This window comes from Notamacropus eugenii, chromosome 2 (assembly GCF_028372415.1).
Source record: "Notamacropus eugenii isolate mMacEug1 chromosome 2, mMacEug1.pri_v2, whole genome shotgun sequence".
Lineage (NCBI taxonomy): Eukaryota > Metazoa > Chordata > Mammalia > Diprotodontia > Macropodidae > Notamacropus > Notamacropus eugenii.
Window position 1 is genome coordinate 320,172,305 of NC_092873.1, and position 25,177 is coordinate 320,197,481.

At 35.8% G+C, this 25,177-nt stretch overlaps 1 protein-coding gene across 4 annotated transcripts in view; it reads right to left on the reverse strand.

The window, feature by feature from the left end:
* Positions 1-25,177, reverse strand: part of CYTH1 (cytohesin 1) — a 168,580-nt gene that overhangs the window by 19,821 nt on the left and 123,582 nt on the right. For all 4 annotated transcript variants that reach the window (XM_072645186.1, XM_072645185.1, XM_072645187.1 and 1 more), the window contains exons 3-10: positions 20,702-20,766; positions 13,707-13,773; positions 13,103-13,221; positions 12,590-12,670; positions 8,663-8,775; positions 8,131-8,279; positions 7,525-7,636; positions 1,633-1,709 (exon numbers count right to left, since the gene is read on the reverse strand). In XM_072645186.1, the coding sequence (XP_072501287.1) occupies positions 1,633-1,709; positions 7,525-7,636; positions 8,131-8,279; positions 8,663-8,775; positions 12,590-12,670; positions 13,103-13,221; positions 13,707-13,773; positions 20,702-20,766 (783 nt within the window). The remainder of the gene's footprint in view (positions 1-1,632; positions 1,710-7,524; positions 7,637-8,130; positions 8,280-8,662; positions 8,776-12,589; positions 12,671-13,102; positions 13,222-13,706; positions 13,774-20,701; positions 20,767-25,177) is intronic.

Sequence of the window (25,177 nt, forward strand, 5' to 3'; positions counted from 1 at the left end):
GTCTGGTGCTTTTTTCTAGGGGTGTTTTTAGGTGAGAGCGCACTGCCACTACAGTAAGAAAAGGTATTCAACTTGTGAGCAACACAATGATCACCATCATGTAAGGGGAATAGACAGAGCATATCAAGGAACTCAGGTAACTGTGATGGGATAATCACAAGCAAGAAAGGCAAAAGAAACACACATAAATACATACATACACACAGTAAAGATATACCCACACAGGCACACACTTTTAGTCTCTGTGTATACATAGACACAAGTAGTTCACTACTTTTGAACAGTTTAAGGCTCTAGTATTTTCTTCAGATGAGAGATCTGCTTGAAGTCTAGCCTTTTTCTCTTTTATAGGATTCCCTAATTCTCTCTATTTCTCTTCCTGCTCAGGGCCTTACCCTGCCCTCCCTCATCAGAACCAACAGAAGTATTTACTGCAGGAGTCCTGACATGGCTATTGCCAAACTTCAGTCTTAACACCCCCATTGGTAGAATCAGTCAGATCATTCTAACCCCCACACTTCGTATAGAATGTAGAAAGATGAAAAAAAAAAAAGGTGTGCCATCATTGAAGGTATGTATATTGGAGGGAGATAGATTAGGGTGGAAAGTAGAGAAATGGGATCTCCAGTTAACATTGAGAATGCATTTTTACACAAAAATGATGTTAAATTTAAATCCTGCATTATTAATACTTTTTAAAAGTCTAGACAATCAAAATAAATCAAGCTCTAATTTTAGCATTTACCTTTTCTAAGGTGTAAATGTTTAAAATAAAAATTTAATCATTAGCTAGAATCAGCTCAACATAGCTTCCTTTTATGTGTTATCTCCCTCCACCCCCATTAGATTCTGAGTTCCTTGAAGGTAAGGACTGTCTTTTGCCCTTTTTGTTATTCTCAGCACTTAATGTAGCCTAGCACACAGTAGGTGTTTAATAAATATTTACTGACTCTTTATTGCCTGATTCCAGCATACTCCTAGCTCTATTTAATTTTTCATAAGAGTCACAGGCTAACAATCTAGCCAGCCTCAAAAATCTGTCTTTTAGCAGTAAATTATATGTTCTATAAGCTATGTATTCCTATATGTCAATAAGTTATATATTCCTATATAAACAATTGCATTTACATGCTGCCCATACTAACACGGAATGACAATGAATATAATGCCAACTCAATTTACTCCATGGAAAGATCCACCTCTAGGTCTCTTATCATTTTCTTCTAAAGAGGTACATTTTTGCTCTGCATAAACCATACAAATAGTTTCTCATTATCCATTCCCTTTACAAGAAGATTAGAGGATTTTACTCATCGGGCACATATTAGTAGTATAAAAGCCACACCTTCCTTTCTCAGACACAAATCAGCTATTGTTAAGAATACATTCATGTATTACTCTTTATCTGACCATGATTGTGGTTAAATGATATGGAGCCATCACCTGGATAAAGTCAGGGAATCTTGACCATTAGGTTCCCATCCCAACTTATAGGATTTATTGCAATGTGCCTCATTTGTTTGGTTTGGTTTTAAAACCAAACAAATGAGGCACATGTCTTCTCTGATGTTTTGCTCTGACAGTAAATGACTGACCCTTCCTTCTTGCCTCAGCAGACTGAGGTTTGCTCACCGTTGTATATTCAAAGTAGTAAAGGCAGTTGTCAGTCAGAATGAACCATCGTCTCTTCCATGTCTTTACTCTGCCACCTGCAGAGCAAAAGGAGATACACATTTGACAAGAGACAACCAAGCATAGTATACATTCCACAAAACACAAGTATTTCTTCTCAGAAAGGATGAATGAGTAGGAAGGAAGGGATATCATGGGAACATCTAGGTTATGGAAAAATTTACATCAGTTACAAAACACAAACAGAGCCAAAACAGAAGCATCTTTCACAAGGTGCATGATCTGTGGCACAAGCAGAGCAAGCGAGGCTGAATGACATCCTTCAGATGGAATCAGACAGCAGGATGGACAGGGTTCAGGTGAAAAGAACCCAGTGGTAAGCAGTGCAAATTGACTTGTGCTAGAGAAGCATCAGCAAAAAAACAGATCAATGGAGCTGAAACTAGAGAGAAATAGAAGAAGAGGGAAAATGTAAACATCCTGACTTAGGGCTAAATAGTATAAAGGATCTAACAAACCCAAAGATATTTAAGGAGCTGTTAGTTTAATCAGTCAGATATGGGAGAAGAGAGAAACAAGAACCTTTAGTTTCTTTGCAATCAAATTCCAATTTTATCGTGGAACACTGTGACTTTAGATCCTAGCTCTCATGACTGTCCTTTCCATGTTGATTATATTACCTCCATCTTGCCTATTTATAGGAAATTTAATATTGACACTGTGAGGCTATTAACATCAGAAAACACTTTTTCCTCTAGTCTCAGGGCAAATAAAGGGCATACTTTTAATTATTATGGGAAAATAAATTCTTTGGGTCTTTTATAATTTATTTCATTCTTCCAACTAAGGCACACAGTTCACACAGGCTGCAGCAGGCCATAAAAGTAAGTAGGAAGAGTAGGTGTGCCTCTTAAATGAGTATCATTTAAGATACTTAGTGGTGTATGCTTCTCTCAATCCTCCAGCCCTTTCCCACCCACCTCTCTCACTAGCTATTAAACAGGCAAACAAGAATTCTTCTCTGAGACTATACTAACACTAATAACAAAGGAATGAAAACAGTTTCTTTGAAATTGACTGTACTCTAACCCAGGTAATCTACTATCAGAGTAACACAGTGGGCCTAATACTTTCTACACAGTCATATCTTCCAACTGTTTGAGGGAGGAAAAGAGGTAAAACTTCTTAATTATCTTTAAGGATTCATTTCACAGGTTAGACCTGTGTTAGTTAAAATCTATTTGGCATTTCTGAATTCTTTCCTTATCCTTTACCACATCCTGTATTACAAATTCTATTTCAAGAGAGAATTATTTCTCTAGTCTACACAAAAGGCAAGAATCACATAATATAAAAACATTGCCATAAGATCATACAATTCCAAGCTGAAAGGGATCTCAGAAGTTATCTAGTCTAACCCTTTCACTTTACAAATGGGCAAACATGCCTACAAAGAGGGAATATCTTACCCAAGGTCACAGAGGTTATGTGACACACAGAATCAGAATATGAATTTAGGTTTGTTTGCTTTTTTTTTTTTAACTTCAAATCCAGAACTCTTTTTTACTACACCAGGGCCCATCATAGTACTGTGTTCCTACATGCCTTTCCAGATTCATACTCCTGAAAGAAAGTGGGGAAGCTTTAAAAATGAAAGATTTCCACTGCCCAGTGACTATTTTATAATCTTTCCTCACTACCAGATAATGTCAGGGGGAAAAAGGCTCTACAATGGTACAGACTGTTGGGTAATAAAAATGGAGCTTTGAAAACAATGTCAACAAAGAACCTGGAAGATTAATAGAAGAACCAACTAATTTTTAGGCTCCCTATGAGATTTTGCTTAGATGTTTACTGGCAGAGAAAGGTAATAATTTTAATTACAAACGGTTGAGATTTTAAATAACTACTACCTCGGCTGTTAAATCATCTTTGGCATTATGAGGCGTGTCTATCCACCCACCTATCTAGCTCTAATCTTAAGCAACTGAAGAGCAGACCTATTCCCATCAAACTGTCTAACTGATATTATGTGAAACATTCTTGTCTGACGTTAAATGGGAAATGTGATCAAAGGGCATAGATAAGGAAAAACTAATAAATCAATGAGATGATGACAATGTGGGTAAAAGGAAAATCTGGATTGCAGAAAAAAGAAAAATGGGGAGAAGAAAAAGGAACAAGAAGCATATTCAGACTTGGTGATTATTTGTTTTATCAAGATGAATCCCAAAGGGTCTGAGAGAACTTCTGCTTTGTATATACTGGGCCTGTCTAACGCTCAGCATACAATGAACATTCAAATATGAACTAAATCACTAGAGGTATATGCATAAGGTATATGCACATCACATTACAGAATGACACCCTGATGACACTTATTCTTTGAGAAGAAATAGTGAAAAGAGGCTGTCGAGGGTCATGTTTCTCTGATTATAGAAAAGTTTGGTTATTTCCTCAGGACATTTCCTTGTGGCTATAAAGAATTGTATAATGAAGCCCTGCCACAGAGAGTGTTTCTATGTTGAAGGAACAGACATAAAATGAGCAGACGCATCACTGAGAGCACCTCGGACAGTCCCTGTGGAACTCACAGGAAAACCTCCCACCGTCATAAGTGATACATCCCCTTCTTCCATTGGTGTAGGTATAATGGTGGATATACCCACTCTGGCTCTTTCCTTCCTTCTTTATTTCCAATATGACACATAGGTCTCCTGAATTCCTTTATGATTTCTTGATTTTAAGTACCTTTCTTCTCCCAATCATTCTTTTAGCTCAGGTTCTCAATGAAAAGTCCCAGAAATATCTTAAGTTAAATGAGTTTTGACATTGGTGTATTACTGGTGTGTTTTATCACTGGTTCTCTCTTCAGCTCTGATCTGGTAACACCTACATGCAAAAACTGTGCAGAGCCCTTTGGCTAGGAAAAATGTAAGCACTTCTTAGGAAATGGGCAAATAGAGAATATTTATTAATAATGTAACTTGAAGGTCAATGCTAGACTTTCAACATTGAGTGACTGGAAAAAGAGTTGATGAACATGTAATTCTCCAGTGATGCTTGGAAACTAGCATAAAGACTATATAGGTGGCTATTCTTTTAATTCCTAAACTTTGTCTTTTACTTTTTTAACTTCATTTTTTTGCATGATACTTTTTATTATTTTGAATTCAGAAAACACTAGGTCTACACTTCACAAGAACAAAGACTAAGAAATACTCCAAAGAGTCAACTTTACTTCTTTTCCAGAAGCACAGCAACTTTGAGAAAACAAATGGTCTTACTTCTTCCTACTCAACAATTTCAAAAATTACTTTAGAAAGAGTAGCGATACACAGATTTGAGCAAATCCCCTTCTCTCTCTCTCTTTCTCTGTACATACCTATGAAATGAACAGGTCTTGTCAATAACTCTATGGGCAATTTTATTAGATCTCTCCTGATCTCACAGACCCATGTTTATGATGTCTTCAGCCGACACTAACATACATTCAATTCAGATGGTGAAATTGTGGATTTAAGCTATCTGGCACCTTGGAGTCTGATTGTAGACAGTATTATTCTCTGTACTTATTAAAAGGCAAAAAGATGAAATTTCTATAACCCCCTGATCCTGAGCAGAATTCCCTAGGGACTGTGCAAAAAGTCAGAAGCAGCATTAACAGTACCACCAGCAATTACAAAAACGGAAGAACCAAAAAATAAAAATAAAATAAAATGCTGCAGCAATTACAGTGGCCTGTGCAGAGCGAGAGAGCAGGTGGGGGATGGGGGTGGGGGATTACATACCTCCTGGAGTTTGGGGCAAGGAAAAGAAGAGCCAAAATCATGGAAACATACAAATGAGGGAGAAAAGAAAATTAAAACAAATAAATTAAACCAGGCTCCTTATTCTTATTATGCAATGCATCAGTCACATTCATGTCTGCCTGGGGAAGGAGCTAAGCATAAAAATGGTATCTCCTGGGAGCAAGTTTTCAGCTGGCCATTAGTTAAATGCATGAATGAAAGTACAGTAATTTTATATTCCACCACCCATTTGGCAAATGTAAAATTAGAGGCAAGTACTGAAAACGTGGCCCAAAAGAAGTTACAATTCAGCACTTATAAAGCTAATCCTTATTAGTATGTCCAGAATCCCAGGGGAAAGGAGTCAAAACTCCTGGCAACATATACTAGTTCAGAGAAAAGCTGGCCCAGCTTTTTGTTTGAAGCATATCCAAGTATACACATGTATGTGTGTCTGGTACAAAGAATACACATGCATGTGTATAATTGTGCTTCCGTTACAGTGATAATGACGGCTGCCTCTCCACAGTTACTGCAGTGTTCATTTTAGGTTTCTCTATCATCCAATAATACATCAGTCAGTTGGAAGGCTGACAGCCTAGGGAAGTGTGACTGAAGTTTATAAAATCAAGGCAATAAACCACAAGTTTGTTAGAAAATCTAATTAGAATTGGAACTAACCTTACTAGAGGAAATAAACTGAACCTCAGTTGCACATTTTTTCCCCTAATCTTATTTTTATCTTAATTTTTAGTTTATATCATCTTATTTTCCAACATCTGCACTTTCATAATTCCCTTTTGGCCCTAGCTGCTTGGAAATAATGGTAAATAGCAGGTTAACTGGTTTAGTGATTTTAAAGCAGGGATTGCTAAGGGGTGCATGTACTACTGGTTTAAAGAAGCACAAAATATTGGTTTATTCCAGAGGAACATTCAAAACCCAAACCACAGGAGTGGCACTTTAACAACGAATAACTTGTAATTCGGGTTAAGTATGGTTTTAAAATGGAAAACTGTAACTTCTCTGAATTAGGGATAGTGGAAAGTTACTGTTTCAACTCTTTACGGATGTCAGTGATGACCAACTTAGAGACTACTTCTAACCTCATTGGGGTAGTTAATTGAGATTGTTTAGGAAGATTATTACACCCATAAATTAGCTGATATGGAAGAGAATCCACCAATAGCTAATACAGCAAGGCAGAATGGAACAAGTTACTGCTTTTGTGCAATAACAATACAGAGTCCAAATAGTCTGGGGCCCTTCTGTTTATCAAGTTTTGGGAGGCAGACCAGTTCTTTTCATATTTTGAAATACTACATATCAGCATACAAATTTTCACACGGAAATATGTGAACCTGTATAAAACTCTCACAGAAAAAAAAATTTCTTCTGGATACCCTATCCCTCACTTTGTGAAAGGGAAGATATGACCATAAGTTCCAGCAACAGAAGCTCACCTCATGCAGAGGGAGAGAAGGAAATAGAACGTTTAAATTTTTCTTCAAATGATTATATCTGATTTGAACTGGAAAGCAGAAGGGAAAACTCCACTGCCTGAGAATGATTAAGAGTGCTGTGGATGCAGCTGCAATCAAGCGCTCTGGGGTTGCCATGCATGCTGTCTGCTCATGGAGCCAGAACGCAGAAGGAAGTGATGATGCACTGGGAGGTGGGGAAAAGGCAGGAGCACCAGATACAAGGTATAGGAATGGGAAATAGAAAGATGGACACCACCGTTCACTTCCCACATGGTTTAAGGGGAAGAGGAGAAAGGGGAAAGAACCAATTCCTAGAGGAATTTCCTTGAGACACAACATGGTTAAGGAACCCCAGAGGTGAAAATGTGGGAAACATATACTTGGACATTTCACAGCTTAGTCAGGTTTATTTCTCAATAGGACATAAACGTCAGTGGACTAAAGTCTCCTTTACATATACAACTTTAAATATACAACTTTTTTTCAGGTGGAAATTTGTTATAAAACAAACCACATTGAAGTTCCTACACCCCCTAACAAGCCCCTAACACCACTCTTTGCTGAGAATACAAATTCCTTTCTCCGTATTAGCTGCCCTGCTCACAGGAGCTACTCACCAAGTTTTAGTAGCCAGCCTTCACGATCTGGATTGAAGAAAGTATGAGTGAGGTCATTTCCGTCATCTTCAGGGATTTTAAAGGGTTCATTTTTTATGCTCTCGTAGAGATTCTGGGACAAAAGATTACATTATATATGTCTTTGACACTATCAATGTTGTTCCTTTCACCATTATATTTAGTCTTTTTTTAAAAAAAAATTATTAAATTTGAAGCCTACTGATCATTTAAGGATAATATATAAATATATACAACATATAAATATATGTGATAAATATAAATAATATAATATATTACATATAGAATATTTATAAGCATATAAATATATGGAAAAATATAAAATGCCAGATCTCTTGTCCCACATAACTCCCATATTCAAGACTTAAAATTCATCACCAATTTCTCAATTGCTTACTTCAGTCTCTATGTCTACTTAGCAATGAAATACAATCCTTTCCTCCTAAGAAATAAACCCATTCCAAAGTCAACAAATTCCTCTGATCCAAAAAAATACTAACAATAACTCAATCAGAGAAATAGAAGACTAGAATTTAAATCCTGACTCAGACACTTTTAAAATTGGGATGCTATTTTCTACACACTCACCCTGAGCAGCTCTTCTGGTAGATCACCTCCATCGTTAATACCTCGATTCATGCCAATGAACCTCTCTACTGTGGGCTTATCTTTGACATTGGGGTTATGGAGACTGGTATTCAACATAATGATGGCAAAGGAGAGAACATAGCAAGTGTCTATAAGAAATAAAACAGCAAAAACATGGCAGTGCTAAGAAGGTTAGTCATATATCACATAGGAAAGCAATAATAACTGACCAATGGAATCAAGGATTAAAAATCTTGATTTCCAGAAGAGTCTCTTGAATTCATTCCAAAGCTTCTAATCACCCTGGAGAAAGATAGACAATTGACAGAGCTACATGACAAAGCTGATGACATCCTGTGCCAGTATGAAAATATTCCATATATCCAACACCACAACTACAAAGAGAAAGGCAAAATGTGATGGACACTCACATGGACCCTACATACTTTAAAAGTAACTCAGTGGCAAGAAAAGAATCCACCAAAACTGCCTGGAAGACATGGGACCAGTGACTGCTAACAGCCTTATTTACCTGTGGACTGAAAGACTCCATTGTTGCACTGACAATACCGCTGAGCAAATGCCTCCATCATCCGATCAATCTTCTGTGCCTCTCCTGGAAGACGGAAACTCCACAGAAACTGCCTACATGGTGGAGAGAATGTCTGTTATGGTATCCTTAGAAGACAGTTTTTTCCTCTAGATTTCAGAACCTCCAGGAACATTTTATATGAAAGAGTGATAAAATTATCTACTTGGTTTTACAAATTCAGATCTATCCCCTTGTCTGCATTTCAGACAACTGGCCCAATCCTATTTATGCTAATATAATAACTGATTGGTTCTGATAATAAATATGAGGAAATGACAGAAACTATACAATCCATCATCTATCACTGGATAGTCATAAAGATTTAGCTCCTACTGAATACCCAGGAAGGCATTTAGTTAACTGCAGTGATAAATCAGAAGCCCCCTCCCTTTCATGGACTAACAGACAACAAATATCAACACTACAGATAGAGACTTTAGAATACCCTGAAGAACTCAACCAAAACTTTTACTGGAATTGGACCTTTTCCACTAAAATAATGCAGGCAATCACCTGTTCATAACATTGATCTCTAAAAACTTAACAACAACTTTTAAAATATGTATTACTGTACACTCATAATCTTTAAGCTACATGCAACAAAAATCCTTCAAACTGTGGAAACTTAAGAGGAAGTAAAAAAATCACGAGAACCAGATGAGGAGAGTGTGTATTTGTGTATGTATGTGTGTATGTAAAGGATAAGCTTACATTCTAATACTTTAATTCAACTGCAAAAATCAGTTCCATTTTACATTGAGTATAAAAGAAGGAATCACAGGAGAGCAACTTGTTCCAGGACTTTTTATCTGAACTCAAGGGGAAAATGAGAAAAAGATGAGGATGAGGATGATAATGATGATGATGATGGTGATGACGACAATTCTGGATTTGATGAATGTAACCAATATGTCTGGAGGAAGCCTAGCGTAATGGTAATTATGAGAGTTAAAGATCTTCTCCACCCATTAATTTGCTTGCCCATTAAAGGAAGCTCGATTAGGGGAGAATTTGTTTTATAGGAAGGCCCACACTTTTTGTCAATTTCTAATGAGGCACTGGTTCTCAAGGGTTGTGATGCCCTCTGGCTCTGAAAAGTGTATAAATACTCTGAGGTGAGGTTTTACTTTGGGGCTTACTCACTGGAAGTATTTGGCCAGATGAGACTCTGGGCTGCATGCTAAGGAGCCCTCCAGCTTTGAAAGCCCAGATGCTGGTACTTCTCTCTCTGGTAATTACGTATGTATGCAATGATCAGACAGTCAGATCTGTCTGTTGATGTGTGATGTATGTATTACTTATGGTCAGAGAACTGGAAGTCCTATCTGTTTTGATTTTTATTTCTCCGTATTTTCTCTGAAGTTCAGGGTACTGACTTTTCCCTTTGAACTAAGTGAATGGTATAAGTTCTTAATTAAAGTAGATTGCTGACCCCTCAAAAGTTGCCTTCCTTTCAGAAAAGCAGATCTAAGAACATGCACAGCAGGCCCTTCTGTGTATGCTGGGGTCCTTGCACCCAGGAAATTTAACATAAAGGTATGGATTCCAAAGGTGCTACATTTACACAAACTTTACCAACAATATGACCAAAAAACCATCAAACAAATGGCTGAATATTACAGATTTGTTTTTAGGAAGAAGGATTTATTAGAGTAATTGAGGATCACGTTATTGTTACCAGAAAATATAAAAAAGGCTTTAGTTAAAGATCTTGGATTTATTGATCAATGCAAATTATGCAGCAAAAGGATGGAAACTGCAACAACTTAACATCTACCAGACACCTAGAAAGACAAAACTAGGTGACTAGAATTAATACACTAGACACTTGTTAACCTTTATAAACAGAAGACAAATCCCAACAGTAAAAATATAAACCACAAAATATCCTTTAGAATTCAGTAAATAAACTGTACTAGATTTAGAGCATTATTACAGACAAAACTACTGCCCACAAATAAGTGCCTAGACACAACATTAATACAAAAATATTAAATCAATGTTTATATTAATAAGATTATGATTGATTTTACCACATTGAATGATCTTAATTTCTAAACTATGTGGAATAGAAAGTTTTCAAAGATCTCAAGCAAGAAATTAATGCCAAGCAGGAAGAAAGTAAAGAACATGTTATCACGGTCATCCTATGTGCTAATATAGTTGTCCATAAGAAGTTTTCAGTGCATCTACAGAAGATAAGCAACACGTCAATACTCTTATTCAATTACAAAAAGTTAATTTATCAGCTTGTAAAATAATTTGTAGGATATTAAGTATAAAAGAACAATAGCAGGATAGCAACTTGTTTTTGGACTGTTTTTACCTAAAATTCATCAAAAAGAATGAGAATAAGATAGGAATGACAATAGCTACACTTTATATTGGTCCCTGAGGTGTGCAAAGCCCTTTTTATACCTGATCTCATTTAATCCTAATGACAACCCTGTGAGGCAGGTAGTATAGGTGTAAAACATCAGAAAAAGGGAAAATCGATATTGTCTGATTGGAAAGAATAACTCCTTTCATCACACTAGTAAACAGAATCAAACTACACATATCCTTTGTTATAAGCAAAATCAATATATAAAAATCCTGATTTAGGCAAAAAAAATTTTTCCAAATGATCTACACAAGTAGTCTTTTCAAATAGGGGTCAAGCGAGTTGATGAGATCCAGCCATCAGCTTAATTTCATCTAGTGGGCTGAAACGAAAATGTTAAAGCAAATACCAAGAAATGATGTCACTCTATTATGCCCAGATGGTGAAAATTCAACAAAGTTTTACAAGTGACTTGTGACAATCATATAAAAGTATCCCAAGATGACAGGTGGAATTTAGAACTGAAACAGATTTTTCTTTAAAAATGAGGTACCTACTTCTTCACTTTCTGAAGATTTAAGTTATAGGTTTTCATTAAAAAAAAAAAAGAACAGAAAACATTAAATTTACTTGTACTTCCATGATTTGAAGAGGAACAAATAAAAAATTCTATTTATTTTTAGCTATTATTTTATAAAACTTACAGGTTTGTTTAACTCATTATATTTAATGCAGCCCCTGGGTCTGGGACACAATAAGCACTTAATAAATACTTACTGATTGACCTAAGAACAGCATTAATAAATAAATTAAATCTTTGCCTCACAGAGATTTGGCAAAGAATTGGATATCTCTCTTTCCTATTCTTCCTTCCCCTTTCTATCTCTCCCACCTCTCTATTAATTTTCCTTAACAAGTTATATTTGACTTAAATTTGTTGTACTTATGAAGTATGTTTTCTCCTTTAAAAATTGAAGGCAGCATGGCAATAGTGGCAATATTGAATTAAGAATCAGGTGATAAGCGTTTTAATTCCAACTCTGCTTTTAACTAGATGTGTAACGATGAATGTCTCACTGCATCTATAAACGATAGCAGATGACTTCTAAGGCCTTGTCTAGTTCTGAAGTTCAATGACTAATATATTTCTTTATCAAACTAGTGTTTTCTAAAAAAAATTTATGTGACTCAATTTTTGAATGAGTCAGAGTTCTACCTGGATAGGGAAAAAAAGGTTTTCACCTATTTTATAAAAAAAAAAAAGTTCTTCTAGTTCATTTAAATTATGAATCAATCTACAAAGTAACCACCAAATGCTGTTATTTGGTATCTTTCACAGTTCCCCTTAACCACCCAGTAACTTTCAATTAAGTCTCAACAGATTAATCAGGAAAATCAATTTCAAGAGTTATAAATTTACTAAAATACTTCATATAATATGAAATAGAAACTTTTAAACAACATTTGACTCCAAAGCTGCCTTTCCTGCCTTATTTGTCTCCAGTATTTATCTCTAGTATACAATTTATCCCTAATATACTCACCGCAATGCCTGGACAAGATTAAGATCTGTGAATTCATGCAACTCCACAAAAGCATGAAGGACTTGGATGTTAAACTCATCTCTATCAAGATTAATTTAAAAAAAAAAAAGACAAGAGGAACAAAATTAAAAGGCATAGTTCATCACATCAATCCCTTGGAGGCAAAAATCCCTTTAAAATGGATATTGTCAGAGATTAACTCCCATTGGATCAGAAAGTAAAGCCAGTGCCTTAGAATGTTCACAACTTGGAAAAGAAAAGAAAGATCAGATTTTCCACTTAAGATTATCTACATTCAGTACATTTTGTTACTTATGGCATGATATTATAGAATCTCAGAGCAGGAAGATACCTATAGTCCAAAGGTAGGTTTGAGAATAGGGCTCCCAACTCTAATTCTCTTACTTAAAAGTTTTAGAAATTTACAAAAGTATAGTTTGGGAAGGGAGATCTGTTTCATTAGATAGCTCTTTACCAATCTTTTCTACCTCCCCCAAAGCCAGGGGTATATACCTTTCACCCAAGTAGTCTCCAATAGCGGTTTTGTTGAGCCCTTCACCTTTGTACAGGAACTGTGCAATATCTTCACACGTGTTCTTCAGCAGGTCATTCTCTATTAAGAACTGGATCCCCTAGAATATCACAAGACAAGCGCCATTAATTCTAACAACCTTTATATACATTTTCTCACTTGATGTTCATAACAACTTGTAACGAAGTCACTACAGGTATTTTCTATGGGTAATATAGTTAGCAACAGTCAGAAGTAGAATTCAAACCTAGGCCTCTCCTTAATTTAACATCAATGCTTCTACTACCCCACAGTGTCCCTCATTCAATACATCTGTAAAGAAAAAGACAGAGGAGGAAACTTCACTTATGATTAAATTGAACTTAAAAGGATTCAACAGATATTCCCCAACTGAAAAAATTAGAGGATCAGTCATCAGAGTTCTCCATCAGGTACTAGGCATAACACTAAAGGGATGACATTAATTTCTACAGGATCATCAGAAACAAAAAAGCTTGAAAACACTTTTGGGTTCTTATCTAGGGTCACACCTAAAAGAAGCCATCCAAAGTACTAATAGTCATGACTGCATCCAATTTTTCTTACCTTTTTGGGGTCCATATTGAACTTTTTTCTGCCCATGGCTACCTGCTTGTTCCTCTGCATGTTTTTCCTATAAGATAATCATCACAAAAATTTATTAGTGCTCTAAGAAGAGTAATTATTCAAAAAGTTCATGAAAATGAATATATATCCAAAGGTATACCTGGAGAAAAATTAATTTAAGCAGATAAGAAATCCAGACGAGTAAAATCTGGCTTCAAAATATTAACCACAAACTAAATGACTACTCAAATTGTCATTTTATATTTGGGGAATGTCATAGAAACCTCAAACCTAGTAGAGTTAAAGGATATTTGGGTATACAAGTTATTTTCTTCCATACACAAGGGTTGGTTTAAGTTGGGTTAAGCAGACTTTTTTTTCCCGTCAAAATTTGTATTTAATCTGGGACGATGAAATGTAGACATCAGTGAAACTATTTACAGGGAATGCAGGAAATGTAGAACTAAAATAAATTTAGATGCATTCCATGATGTTTCTAAGATGAATACAAAATGCATATAGATTTAGTCTGGAGATTCTAAAAATGATTTTTAATGCAAATTTCAATTGAAATTTATGAGTTAGTTTTTTTTTTATTATTAATTCCTATGTGTGCTTGTCATAACCAATGTTTAATGTATGTTTAAAAATGAGGCTATAAATAAAATGTAGAATAAAAAAGTTAAGGGAGAATAACATAATCTTAGAGTTGGAAAGCATCTCGGAGATCACCCCTACTTTACAAATAAAGAAAGTAAGGGTCAAGGCTTACCAAACACAACTAACTAGTAGCAAAACCAGGTAGAACCCACATCTCCTGATTCCCAGACCTGCAATAAATTAATCTTTCTGTTATCCGCAGAAGAAATAGTTAGCCATAATTTTGGTTTAATTAATCAAGAAAGACTAAACTGGCCTCTTTGCTGGCCCCACATTGTCTTCCTGTCTTTTCAAAAGTTCTCTTCACCTTACCTGTAATGTACTCCCAACTTCACTTCACCTCAAAAATCTCTAGTTTCCTTCTAAGCTCTATTCAAGTACCATTTCCTATAGAAAGTCTATTCTGATCCCTTCAGCTGCTCCAGTTGCTGATGTTTTTTCCCACAGGGATGCTTCAAATGCCTCCTTTTTATTAAAAATACCCATCTTTTACATTAATGGTTAGGCTTAAGTTTTCAGAATGTCACCCACAGGAATGCTTTAAAAGCCTGATTTTATATATTTAATACGAATGTACATGTAGAGCCTATATCAGATTGCATGCCATCTTGGGAAGGAGGAGAAAATTTAGAACTCAAAATCTTATGGGAGTGAATGGGGAAAACTAAAAATAAATAAATCAATAAAAAGCCTGATTTTGTTGAATGTCTATCTTTTTTCGTTAAAAGCTAAGCTCAGGTTTTCAGTATATATCACCTTAAGTTGCATATTGAGCATTTTTGCTCTTCAGAACACATTATTCCATTCCTTCCTGTGACTTATTGAAGGTACAGAATAGTCGTGTGTTATTCAAATTTTCTTTCATTTATATTCCTTTCCTCTCCTGCTCACTTGCAGAATTTGCTGTTTGTCACTGGAATGGTTAAATTTAACCACCACAGGTCTTGAAATTAGTAGCCTAGGTGTTTTTTGTTTGTTTTATTGGTTTTCCTGGAAGCAAGCTGCACATTCTTTCAAATGGTACTTTGTTTTATGTTTAGAAGTTCTGAGCAGCTTTCATATATTATTTCTTACATTATATGGTATTCAGGTTTTTTGACTTGTCAAATTCTTCTGGGAGACATATCTTTACGGTGTCTCTATGCATCCAGGCTTTAAGAGCAACATGCGTTGCTTAGATAGAGATCGTGTTTTCATTTAACATTACTGTTTTTTGCACCATTTTTTCCAGACTGTCCTTTGCTTCTATGTATTTACATTTCCAATCAATAACTGTCTTTTTTGGTTCTTTGATGAGTTCTACCACCACAGATTCAAGTTTTTCTATTCTGCTGATTATTTCTGCTGAGTAGGCCATAAATTCTGCTTTTACAATGCTAACTTCTCTTTGAAACCATTCAGGAACATCTTGTGGTTCCATGGTCTCTGGGGAATTCATAGGGCCCTTTACCACATTCATTTTGATGATTCATTTTCCTCTGTCTTGCAATACTTATTAATAGATGTCTGAACTCATTCAGCTGATCTAGAGGCCACATCCCCTTCTGTTGTTATTATTACCTTCCCTTTTGGTCTATCTGCTTACGCTCAATCAATTATATTTTTACCTCTTGACATCTTGGGTAATTTCAGTATTTTTCCTTATATTCTCCTATTGCTAACTTTCTAATTCTTTCCTCTGGATGGTGATTTCCCTGGGGGTTGGATTTCAAAACTGTCTTAACCTCATTCCATGCTGGTGAATTCACATTTTGCCAGCTTTACTCTCCCCAAATGACTTCTGAGAGGAAAGAACTGGTCAGAACTGGATGCCCAGTCCCCTTTTCTGAAGGCCCAGTCATTTGTCATACACAAGTTGATGCCCTGTTCTAGTTCCCTCTTTTCCTTGGTTCTCTGGCTTAGCAATGTTGTAGTATAGAGTGCTGCTATAGTGCCATCCAAGTCAGAGCAAGCTTTTGCCTTTTCATTTTCCATGGTAGAAAGAGAGGGGTGAGGACAGATGAGGGAAGGGAGGTGGTAGAAGGAGATGGAGTTAAGAGTTGAGTTCTCTTGGATCCCTGTGGATCACTGTGTGTAGCACTGTTAAGAGTATGATAGCCAATATAAAAGGAGAGGCTAGGTAAACATGTCAAAGTTTAACTTTCTCTGTAGTTACTTCTCTGGATTGCTACCTTGTTAAATTTCTTGTTGTCCTAGACTGTGTAGACAGCTAAGACTGCTTTATTTCTTCTGCATAATTGTTATTTTGGAGAGGTTTGAGAGGTCAGGAGGATCAGAGAAAGTGTCTAGTTCTCCATTTTGTTGGTTATGTAACCTTTCACTCCCAGATCAATAAGAATTCCTCCATATCCACATCAGCAAACTTTCCAGCTTCCCTTTATAATTCTCTGTTCCCCATTAGAATGTAAGCTCCTTGAAAGTTTTCTTATATTTGTATTCCCAGCACTTAGCACAGTGCTTGGCACAAAGTAAACACATAATACATGCTTGCTCTATCTATCTATCTATCACAGTGGGAAGGTCATTTGGATTCACACATTCAGTAACTCATACAGCTTTTCCAGGTAAAAATAAAACGAATATTCTATCTAGCAGGCTTATTTAGGGAATATGCAAATAAATTAAGTGATTCTAATAATATTTAAGATATTAAAGGACTGGCAGTTTTTTCCATGTTAAATGAACGGGTCTAACACTGAATTAAGGATGTGTTGGGTTCACATCCTTCTAGTTCAATTGTTTTTGACATATGCTGAAATTACTGTATTGCTATGGAACTATGAATAAGACTGAAATGTAGAACCAAAATAAGTAAATCAAGGCAAAAGTTTGCTTGCTAATTTGTGTCTTAATTTTAGGAATTTCACTACTATTGCTATTAAGATTATCAAGTTAATAAGAAAGCCATATAACTGGTTTTGAATATTTACTGGTGCACTACCTACTAATTTTTGCAACCTGGAGTTGCAGTTGCGTAGTCCTATGTGTTGTTTTCAGAGCTAACTCTGGGGATCTGCAAGTTTTCAGTTTTTCCATGGTGGTATGAAAAAAATAGAAGAAAATGTGAAATACATCATGAAAAAAACAACTGATCTGGAAAATAGATTAAGGAGAGAGAGTTTAACAAGTATTAGATTACCTGAAAGTCATGATAAAAAAAAGAGCCTAGATATCACATTTCAAGAAATTATCAGGGAAAACTGCCTTGACATTCCAGAACCAGAGTATAAAATAAAAACTGAAAGAATCCACTGATCACTTTCTTGAAAGAAATCCTAAAACGAAAACTCCCAGGAACATTATAACCAAACTCCAGAGCTCCCAGGCCAAGGAGAAAATATTTCAAGTAGACACAAAGAAATCATTCAAATATCATGGAGCCACAATTAGGATAAGACAAAGTTTAGTGGCTTTCACATGAAATAACCAGAGGGCTTAGAATATCATGTTCTGGTAGGCAAAGGAGCTAAGACTGCAACCAAGAATCATCTACCCAGCAAAACTGAGTATAATAGAGGGGGAATGGATATTTAATAAAGAGAGAGAACTTCCAAGCATTCCTGATGAAAAGATGAGAGTTGAATAGAAAATTTAACTTTCAAATATAATACTCAAACATAAAAGGTAAATAGGGCAGAGAAATCATAGGCTATTCAATAAGGTTAAACTGTTTATATTCCTACATGGGGAGATGATATTCGTAATTCCTAAGAACTTTATTAGAACAGTTAGGAGTATACATAGAGGGCACGGGTGTGAGTTAACTCTGATGGGATGATATCCAAAAAAATAAAATCAAAGGATGAGAAAGGGAGATGCACTGAGAGAATGGGGAAAAGAGAAGTAGAATGGGGTAAATTAAGTCACATAAAAGAGCTTTCTAGTGGAGGGGAAGATGGGGGTGAGGATGGGGGTGGTGAGCCACATTTGAATCTTACACTCATCAGAACCAGCTCAAAGAAGGAATAGTATACACATTCAGCTGGGTATACAGAGAAGTAGGAGAAGGGGATAAGGAAAGGGAGTGGGATAATAGAAGGGAGGATGGACTGGGGGAGGCAGTGGTCAGAAGAAAAAACACTTTTGAAGAGGGACAAGGTGAAAGGAACAAGAGAGAAGGATAACTAGGGGGAAAGCAGGACAAAAGCTGATAGGAAACTGGAAGATAGTACGGCAGAAACTAGATATAGACCAACATTTCACAGCATATACCAAGATAAGGTCAAAATGGGTATACAGCTTAGAAAAAAAGGGTGATATCACAAGCAAATTAGTGAAGCATAGAATAGTTTACCCATCAGATCTATGGAGAAGTGAAGAAATTATGACCAACAAGATATAGAGAACAATATAGGACGTAAAATGGATAATTTTGATTACATTAAAAAGGTTTTGCACAAACAAAACAATACAATCAAAATTAGAAGGAAAGCACAAACTGGGAAAAAAATTTTACCACAATTTTCTCTGATAAAGACCTTATTTCTCAAATGTCTAGAGTACTGAGTCATATTTATGAGAATTCAAATCATTTCCTAATTGATAAATGGTCAAAGGATGTGATCAGGCAGTTTTCAGAAGATATCAAAGTTATCTCTTGTCAATATAAAAAAAACACTCAATCACTACTGATTAAAGAAATGCACATTAAGACAACTCTGAGGTACCACCTCACAACTAACAGTTTGGCTAATATGGCAGAAAAGGAAAATGACAACGTTGGAGAGAATATGGGAAAACTGGAACTTAATGCACTATTGATGTTGTGAATTGTGAACTGATCCAAACATTTTGGAGAGCAATTTGGAACTACGATCAAAAGGCTATAAAGATGTGCATATCTTTTGACTCAGTAATACCACACTAGGATTGCATCTCAAGGAAATTATTTTTAAAAGGAAGAGGACATATATGTAACAAAAATATGTATAGCTGCTCTTTTTGTAGTGCAAAGAACTGGAAATTGAGGGGATGTGCATTAATTGGGGAATGGCTGAACAAGCTGTGGCATATGATTATAATGAAATGCTACTGTGCTATATAAGAAATGACAAGCAGGATGCTTTCATAAAAACCTGGAAAGACTTATGTGGACTGATGCAAAGTGATGTAAGCGGAATCAGATCAACTGGGAATGACCTAGCTATTCTCAGCAATACAATGATTCAAGACAATTCTGAAAGACTTATGATGGAAAATGCTATCCACCTTTAGAGAAAGGACTAATGGAATATGAATGCAGATGGAAGCATACTTTTTTTACTTTCTTTATTTTTCTTGGGTTTTTTTGGGGGGGGGGTTCATGTTTTTTTTCATAACATGACTAATATGGAAATATGTGTTGCATGACTGAACAAGTAAACCTATACTAAATCACTTGCCTTCTTGAAGAGGGGAGGGGAAGGAGGAAGAGAATTTGGAATGCAAAATTGAAAAAATACCCTGACTGTTAAAATTTGTTTTTACCTGTAACTGGAAAAAATAAAATATTAAAAACCCTAAAAATAATAGTCTATTTGTTTGGTTCAGCTTGTATCACCTACCAGGGTGTGGCACCTGAGGCCTTAAGGTCACATGTGACCCTCTAGGTCCTTTGATTGAATCCAAACTTCAAAGTTAGGCTCAGTCAAAAGGCCCCACCTACGGACTTAGAAGGCCAAAAGGCCCCGACCTAGACTATTACAACTGCTTTGGAATCCACCTCCTCAAGTCTCTCCCTAATTTAATTCCTCCTCCATTTAGCTGACAGAGCAGTTTTTCTAAAGTATAGGTGTTATTCTCCTCCCCACTTGGGGCTCTTTATTACCTCCAGAAACAAATCTCAACCTTTCTGTTTGGCTTTTAAAGCTCTTCATACCTAGTCCCTTCCTTCCTTCCCAGTCTTCTTACACTTTATTCCCTTCCACAAACTACAGGATCCAGCTACACTGCTCCTCTTACAAGACACTCCATCTCTCATCTGTGTACCTTTGCTGTGCTCCTCATCTATGCCTGAGGCTTCCTGACTACTTTTATTAAAATTCATCTCAAAACTCACCTCCTGCAAGAGGCCTTTTCCAGTCCCCCAGCTATTAGTACCATCTCCTCTGAAATGAACTTCATTTATTCAGTGCATATCTTGTGTGCACAAAGTAAATTACACACACACACACACACACACACACACACACACACACACACACACACACACACACACACACACACACACCCCCCAATTAGAGTAGGAGCTACTTGAGGGAAGAGACTATTTTGGCCTTTTTTTTGTATTCCCCACTGCTTAATATGGCTCCTGGTAAGCACTAAATAAATGCTTTTGGACTAAATGGCACACTCACCTCTCTTCTGTGGATCCCAGGCTCTCAATTTCATTCGTCACTTCTGCTATCTCATCCTTCAGACGCTGCAAAAACAAAAACACAAAACCATAAATAAGGTGCCAAGGAAAAACCATAAGCCAAAATAAAACATCTGATATCTCATGCTGAAAAATTTCTCCAAATTAAAATCAACCTGAAGACTACCTTATCTCATAACTGTCTATTAGACCATTGATACAGAGGTTATAAATACAGACAGAGAAAGTGCTAAAGTTACATTCTTGCATTGCCCTTATTTTCTACCTTTTAAATGAAAAAATTTAGCTGAAAAATAAACACATACGACCAGTATTCGAACACATTAACCTCTTTTGCATGATAATACATAAATGAAGATTCTCTGACTCCATTATGAGAAAGAAAAGTTAGTAATACTTCAAGCATTTTTCACCCCAGAAAATAAGACCATGCATTTGGAAAAAACAACTGTTTTGTATTTAAAATGTCCAGTTGTTTTCTTAAAATACAATCAAGTATCATATATGTGATTCAAGAAACTTCTCAGGTGATCTGTTTCTTGATTCATAGTGTTGTAGTCTTAAACATTAGTCAAAAAAACAAGGACAGATCTATTGACCTACAAGAAATGAGACAGTATAAAGCTTCCATATGAATTTCTATTTGCATGTGAACTCTAGAATAATAAATACAAAAGAGGTTTATGTTCACTAAGATTAATTATATATGGAATGCTAAAGATTGTCACTGACAAATTTTGGCAGTACCAGGGTAACTTTTATAGCTAAACAGAAATTTCTAAGGCCTAATGATGTATAAAGCAACATTATGGGAAGAACATACAAGTCCAGTTCAGTTGGCTGACACTTGAGAGCACAAGGAAAAACAGCATTTCTAAAGCTGCTGCTTTCTCACAAGGAAGAGATTCAGATGTTAAAATATTAGAGAAATCATTCCTGAGATGATATCATAATAAGGCTCTCTGGTCCCAGGAAAGACCAAAAAAAATTACTGAAACAAGATTTCAACACTTTTAAAAAGTCAAGTACTTCCCAGAAACAGAGATAAATAAGATAAGATGAACAGAACTTTCAGTAGAAGTTACAGAGAACTTCAGATGACTATCAAGAGCCTTAATAAGTGATAGAAAATATTTCCATTATTGTTAATACCGTGTAAAATATGACAAACTATACAATAATGGAAGACAGTGATACAGACACATGTTATATTCTTCCATAAAAATGTAAAACTTCTTGAAGATGAGGACTGTTTTCGTATTTTGTATTGATATCCCTAACTGCCTAGTATAATACCACGGACCTAGTAAGCACATCATAAATGTTTTTTGGGTTAAAGTGGATTAGACTCTCAAATCAAGAAATTTAAAATATAAGGGATTTAGAATTTGAAATGATCACAATAAACCAAATGTTGCTGTATCATGGAGTTGTAAAGAAATTGTAAAGATACTCTCCCTCCTTTTTTTAGGCTTTTACATCCCCTAAGGAGCTATCAGGAGAGTGACAGTATTTGTCTACCTGATCCTCTAAACTTCTATTCAAGTTCATGAAATTTGCCCCCTTTACAAAAGAGGTTACACATGAGGGGTTACATCCCCACTGAGCCAGCAGAATCATGAAGAGAATTAAATTACATTTAATTTTTTAGACCTTTCACTAAATATGCAGCATTTCAGACTATGGGGGGAAAGAGTGCTGACAATGTTTCCTTATTCTCCACTTCGGGGTTTGTTGTTGTTAAGTCATGTCCAATTCTTCATGACCTTGTAGACCATATCGTTCATGGGTTTTTCTTGGCAAAGATGCTGGAGCAGTTTGCCATTTCCTTCTCCAGTGGGTTAAAGCAAAAAGAGGTTAAATGACTTGCCCAAGGTCACGTAGCTATGAAGTGTCTGAGACCAGATTTAAATTCATATATTTCTTACTCTAGACTTCCACTCTATTCACTGAGACACCTACTTCCCTTTTAGGCACAGGTTAAGTGATTTGTCCAAGGTCACACAGCTAATAAGTATATGAGGCCACATTTGAACTCAGGTCCTCCTAACTCCAGATCCAGTGCTCTATTCACTGAATCTTCTAAGCTGCCCCTGGAGTTACTATTTCTTAAACTGTCATTCAAGCTATAGCAGGCTTTTTTTAAGCCAGCATTTAAATAAGTACTTTAAGATTTACAAAGTATTTTACAAATATTATCTCATCCTCACAACAATCTCTGGAGGTAGGTGCTATTATCCTTATTTTAAAGAAGAGGAAACTGAGGCAGATAGCAGTCAAGAGATTTGCTCTGCATCACACAGCTACTAAATGTCTGAGGATGAATTTGAATTCAGGTCTTCCTGACTCGAGGTCAGCACCCACACTGCTGTCTCTGTCTCTAGGTTATAAAAGTAGGCCTATAAAAACAGGTGATCATCAAGTACTTTAGCATGAATATGAAAAGTTAGTATCCTTTTTCTACAGATGACTTTCAAATACTGGTAGTGTCCACTTTTTAAAATATAAAAACTAAGAAAAGTGCCTCAGAGAGGGTATAGACCTACCTAACTATAACCTCCAAGGAAGGCAAAAAGTACAGAAAAATAAATAAGCCAAATGTTGCAATCTATTAATTCTTGCTTTAGATTTCACTTTGGTTCTTTACCATTTTCTCTTTCATTTTTCTCTTTCTTCATTTATAAAATCCAGATTCTGTGAAACAATAAGGAGAAGGCAGAGCAGGACAGTGGAAATATCTGGAATCATAAGATTCAGACTCACACTGAAATGCTGTCTCTGACGCTAAGTATCCGTGTGACCTCAGAAAAGTCACTTTAACCTCATCTTTAAATAGGCATGGTAACATCTGCACTACCTACAACTGAAAGGGTTGTAGTGAAGAAAGCATTTTATAAAACAGAAAGTGCCACAGAAATATGCATTATTTGCTCTGAAAATAATGGAAAAAACTTCAGTGTTATGGAATGAAAAATGAATACTGAAATGCACACACCATGTATTTTCACTCATTATATGTGATTCTCTTCAAATTTTACTTAATGATCTGAAAATAAATATGAAATATCCAATTGAGTAACAAGATTTGTACAGTTACAGAAATAGCCTTTTTTCCCCTCAGAGGTTCATGCCCACTTCAAGTCCATTTAAAGGGAATTGCTCTTGTCAATCCTCATCTATATGGTCCCTAATACAGTGTACAACTTTTCCTGTCTTCTTAAGGTGCCTTGACAATAATTAGCTGGGATTTGGGATGTCTAAAGCAGACAAGAGTCTCTGAGTAATCATACCAGTTTCTTTTAAGACTGGAAGTTGCTCTACTGGCTAATCAGGTTTCTCTACTTATCTACTTAAACTTCTTTTGGCATAGATACTAATAAGAAACTCAACAAAAAGAACTCCATTGAGAAGCTGTAAATCAGTGGACTGTCTAATTTAATTGATAGATATATATCTAATGGCTAATTACTCATCTGCACGTGCCAACTCCATTCAAGTATTGAACTTCACTTGCACAGATCTCCTATGAAACTATCCTGCCAGAACATGAACTATTTAATACTAGCTTACCTAAAATTTTAAAATAAAAGCATACTCCAAATTATAAACACCTAACTTGGAAATATTCTGCAAATCTGAACAGCATACTGCCTTCCTTTTCCTCACGTGAACCTAAAAGACTGCTCCAGACAGCAACCAATCTGTCTTAGATTGAGTTCCAGTTGGTTTTATTACTATCTATCAGCATGTCATGAAAGTATTGTTTTCCATTACTTTTCAAATTATCCAGTATTTTAACCACATTATGAATAAAATTGGTAGTCTAGCCTTAGAAAATAGCCACCATTTACAACAATGTTACTAAAGGAAATTCACTCTAACAACCTTACAAATTACAAAACTACTTACAAATGAATTTTTTGGAATACAATCTGTCCATAAATTGGAGCCTGCTTATATCAAGATATTAGTTAATTAACTCTTTCCACCCCAATTTTTTGATACTACTTTAATATCAGAGACTCATAGCTGCTGAGGAAAACACATGCCATGTGCAATACAATTATATTGTTAGATTCCCAAAGAATATAAACTTAACATCCTATGCTAGGGCAATCTAAGCTATTCAAGACAATGCAAACAGAAATTAAGGCTGGAGCCTGAGATATGATATTATACCAAGATTTTAGGGCTCTTTTGCTGCTTTTCTAGTATAGTCCACAATGTAAGGTAGAAAAAAATAAGAGCTCTTCCTTACTCATTCAAGTGAAAAAAAAAAAAGGTACTTCTCCTTCCAAATAAATTTCTGCTATCAAGACCTTAAGTAGAGATTTTTAAACTATTTATAAGCCAAGCTTTTCTCAAAGAAATGATAAGTCTGTGTTCAAACCAATACCCCAGACATACTTGGGCATTACATAACCAAGAAAATTTGCAAACACCACTTCCTTGCCCC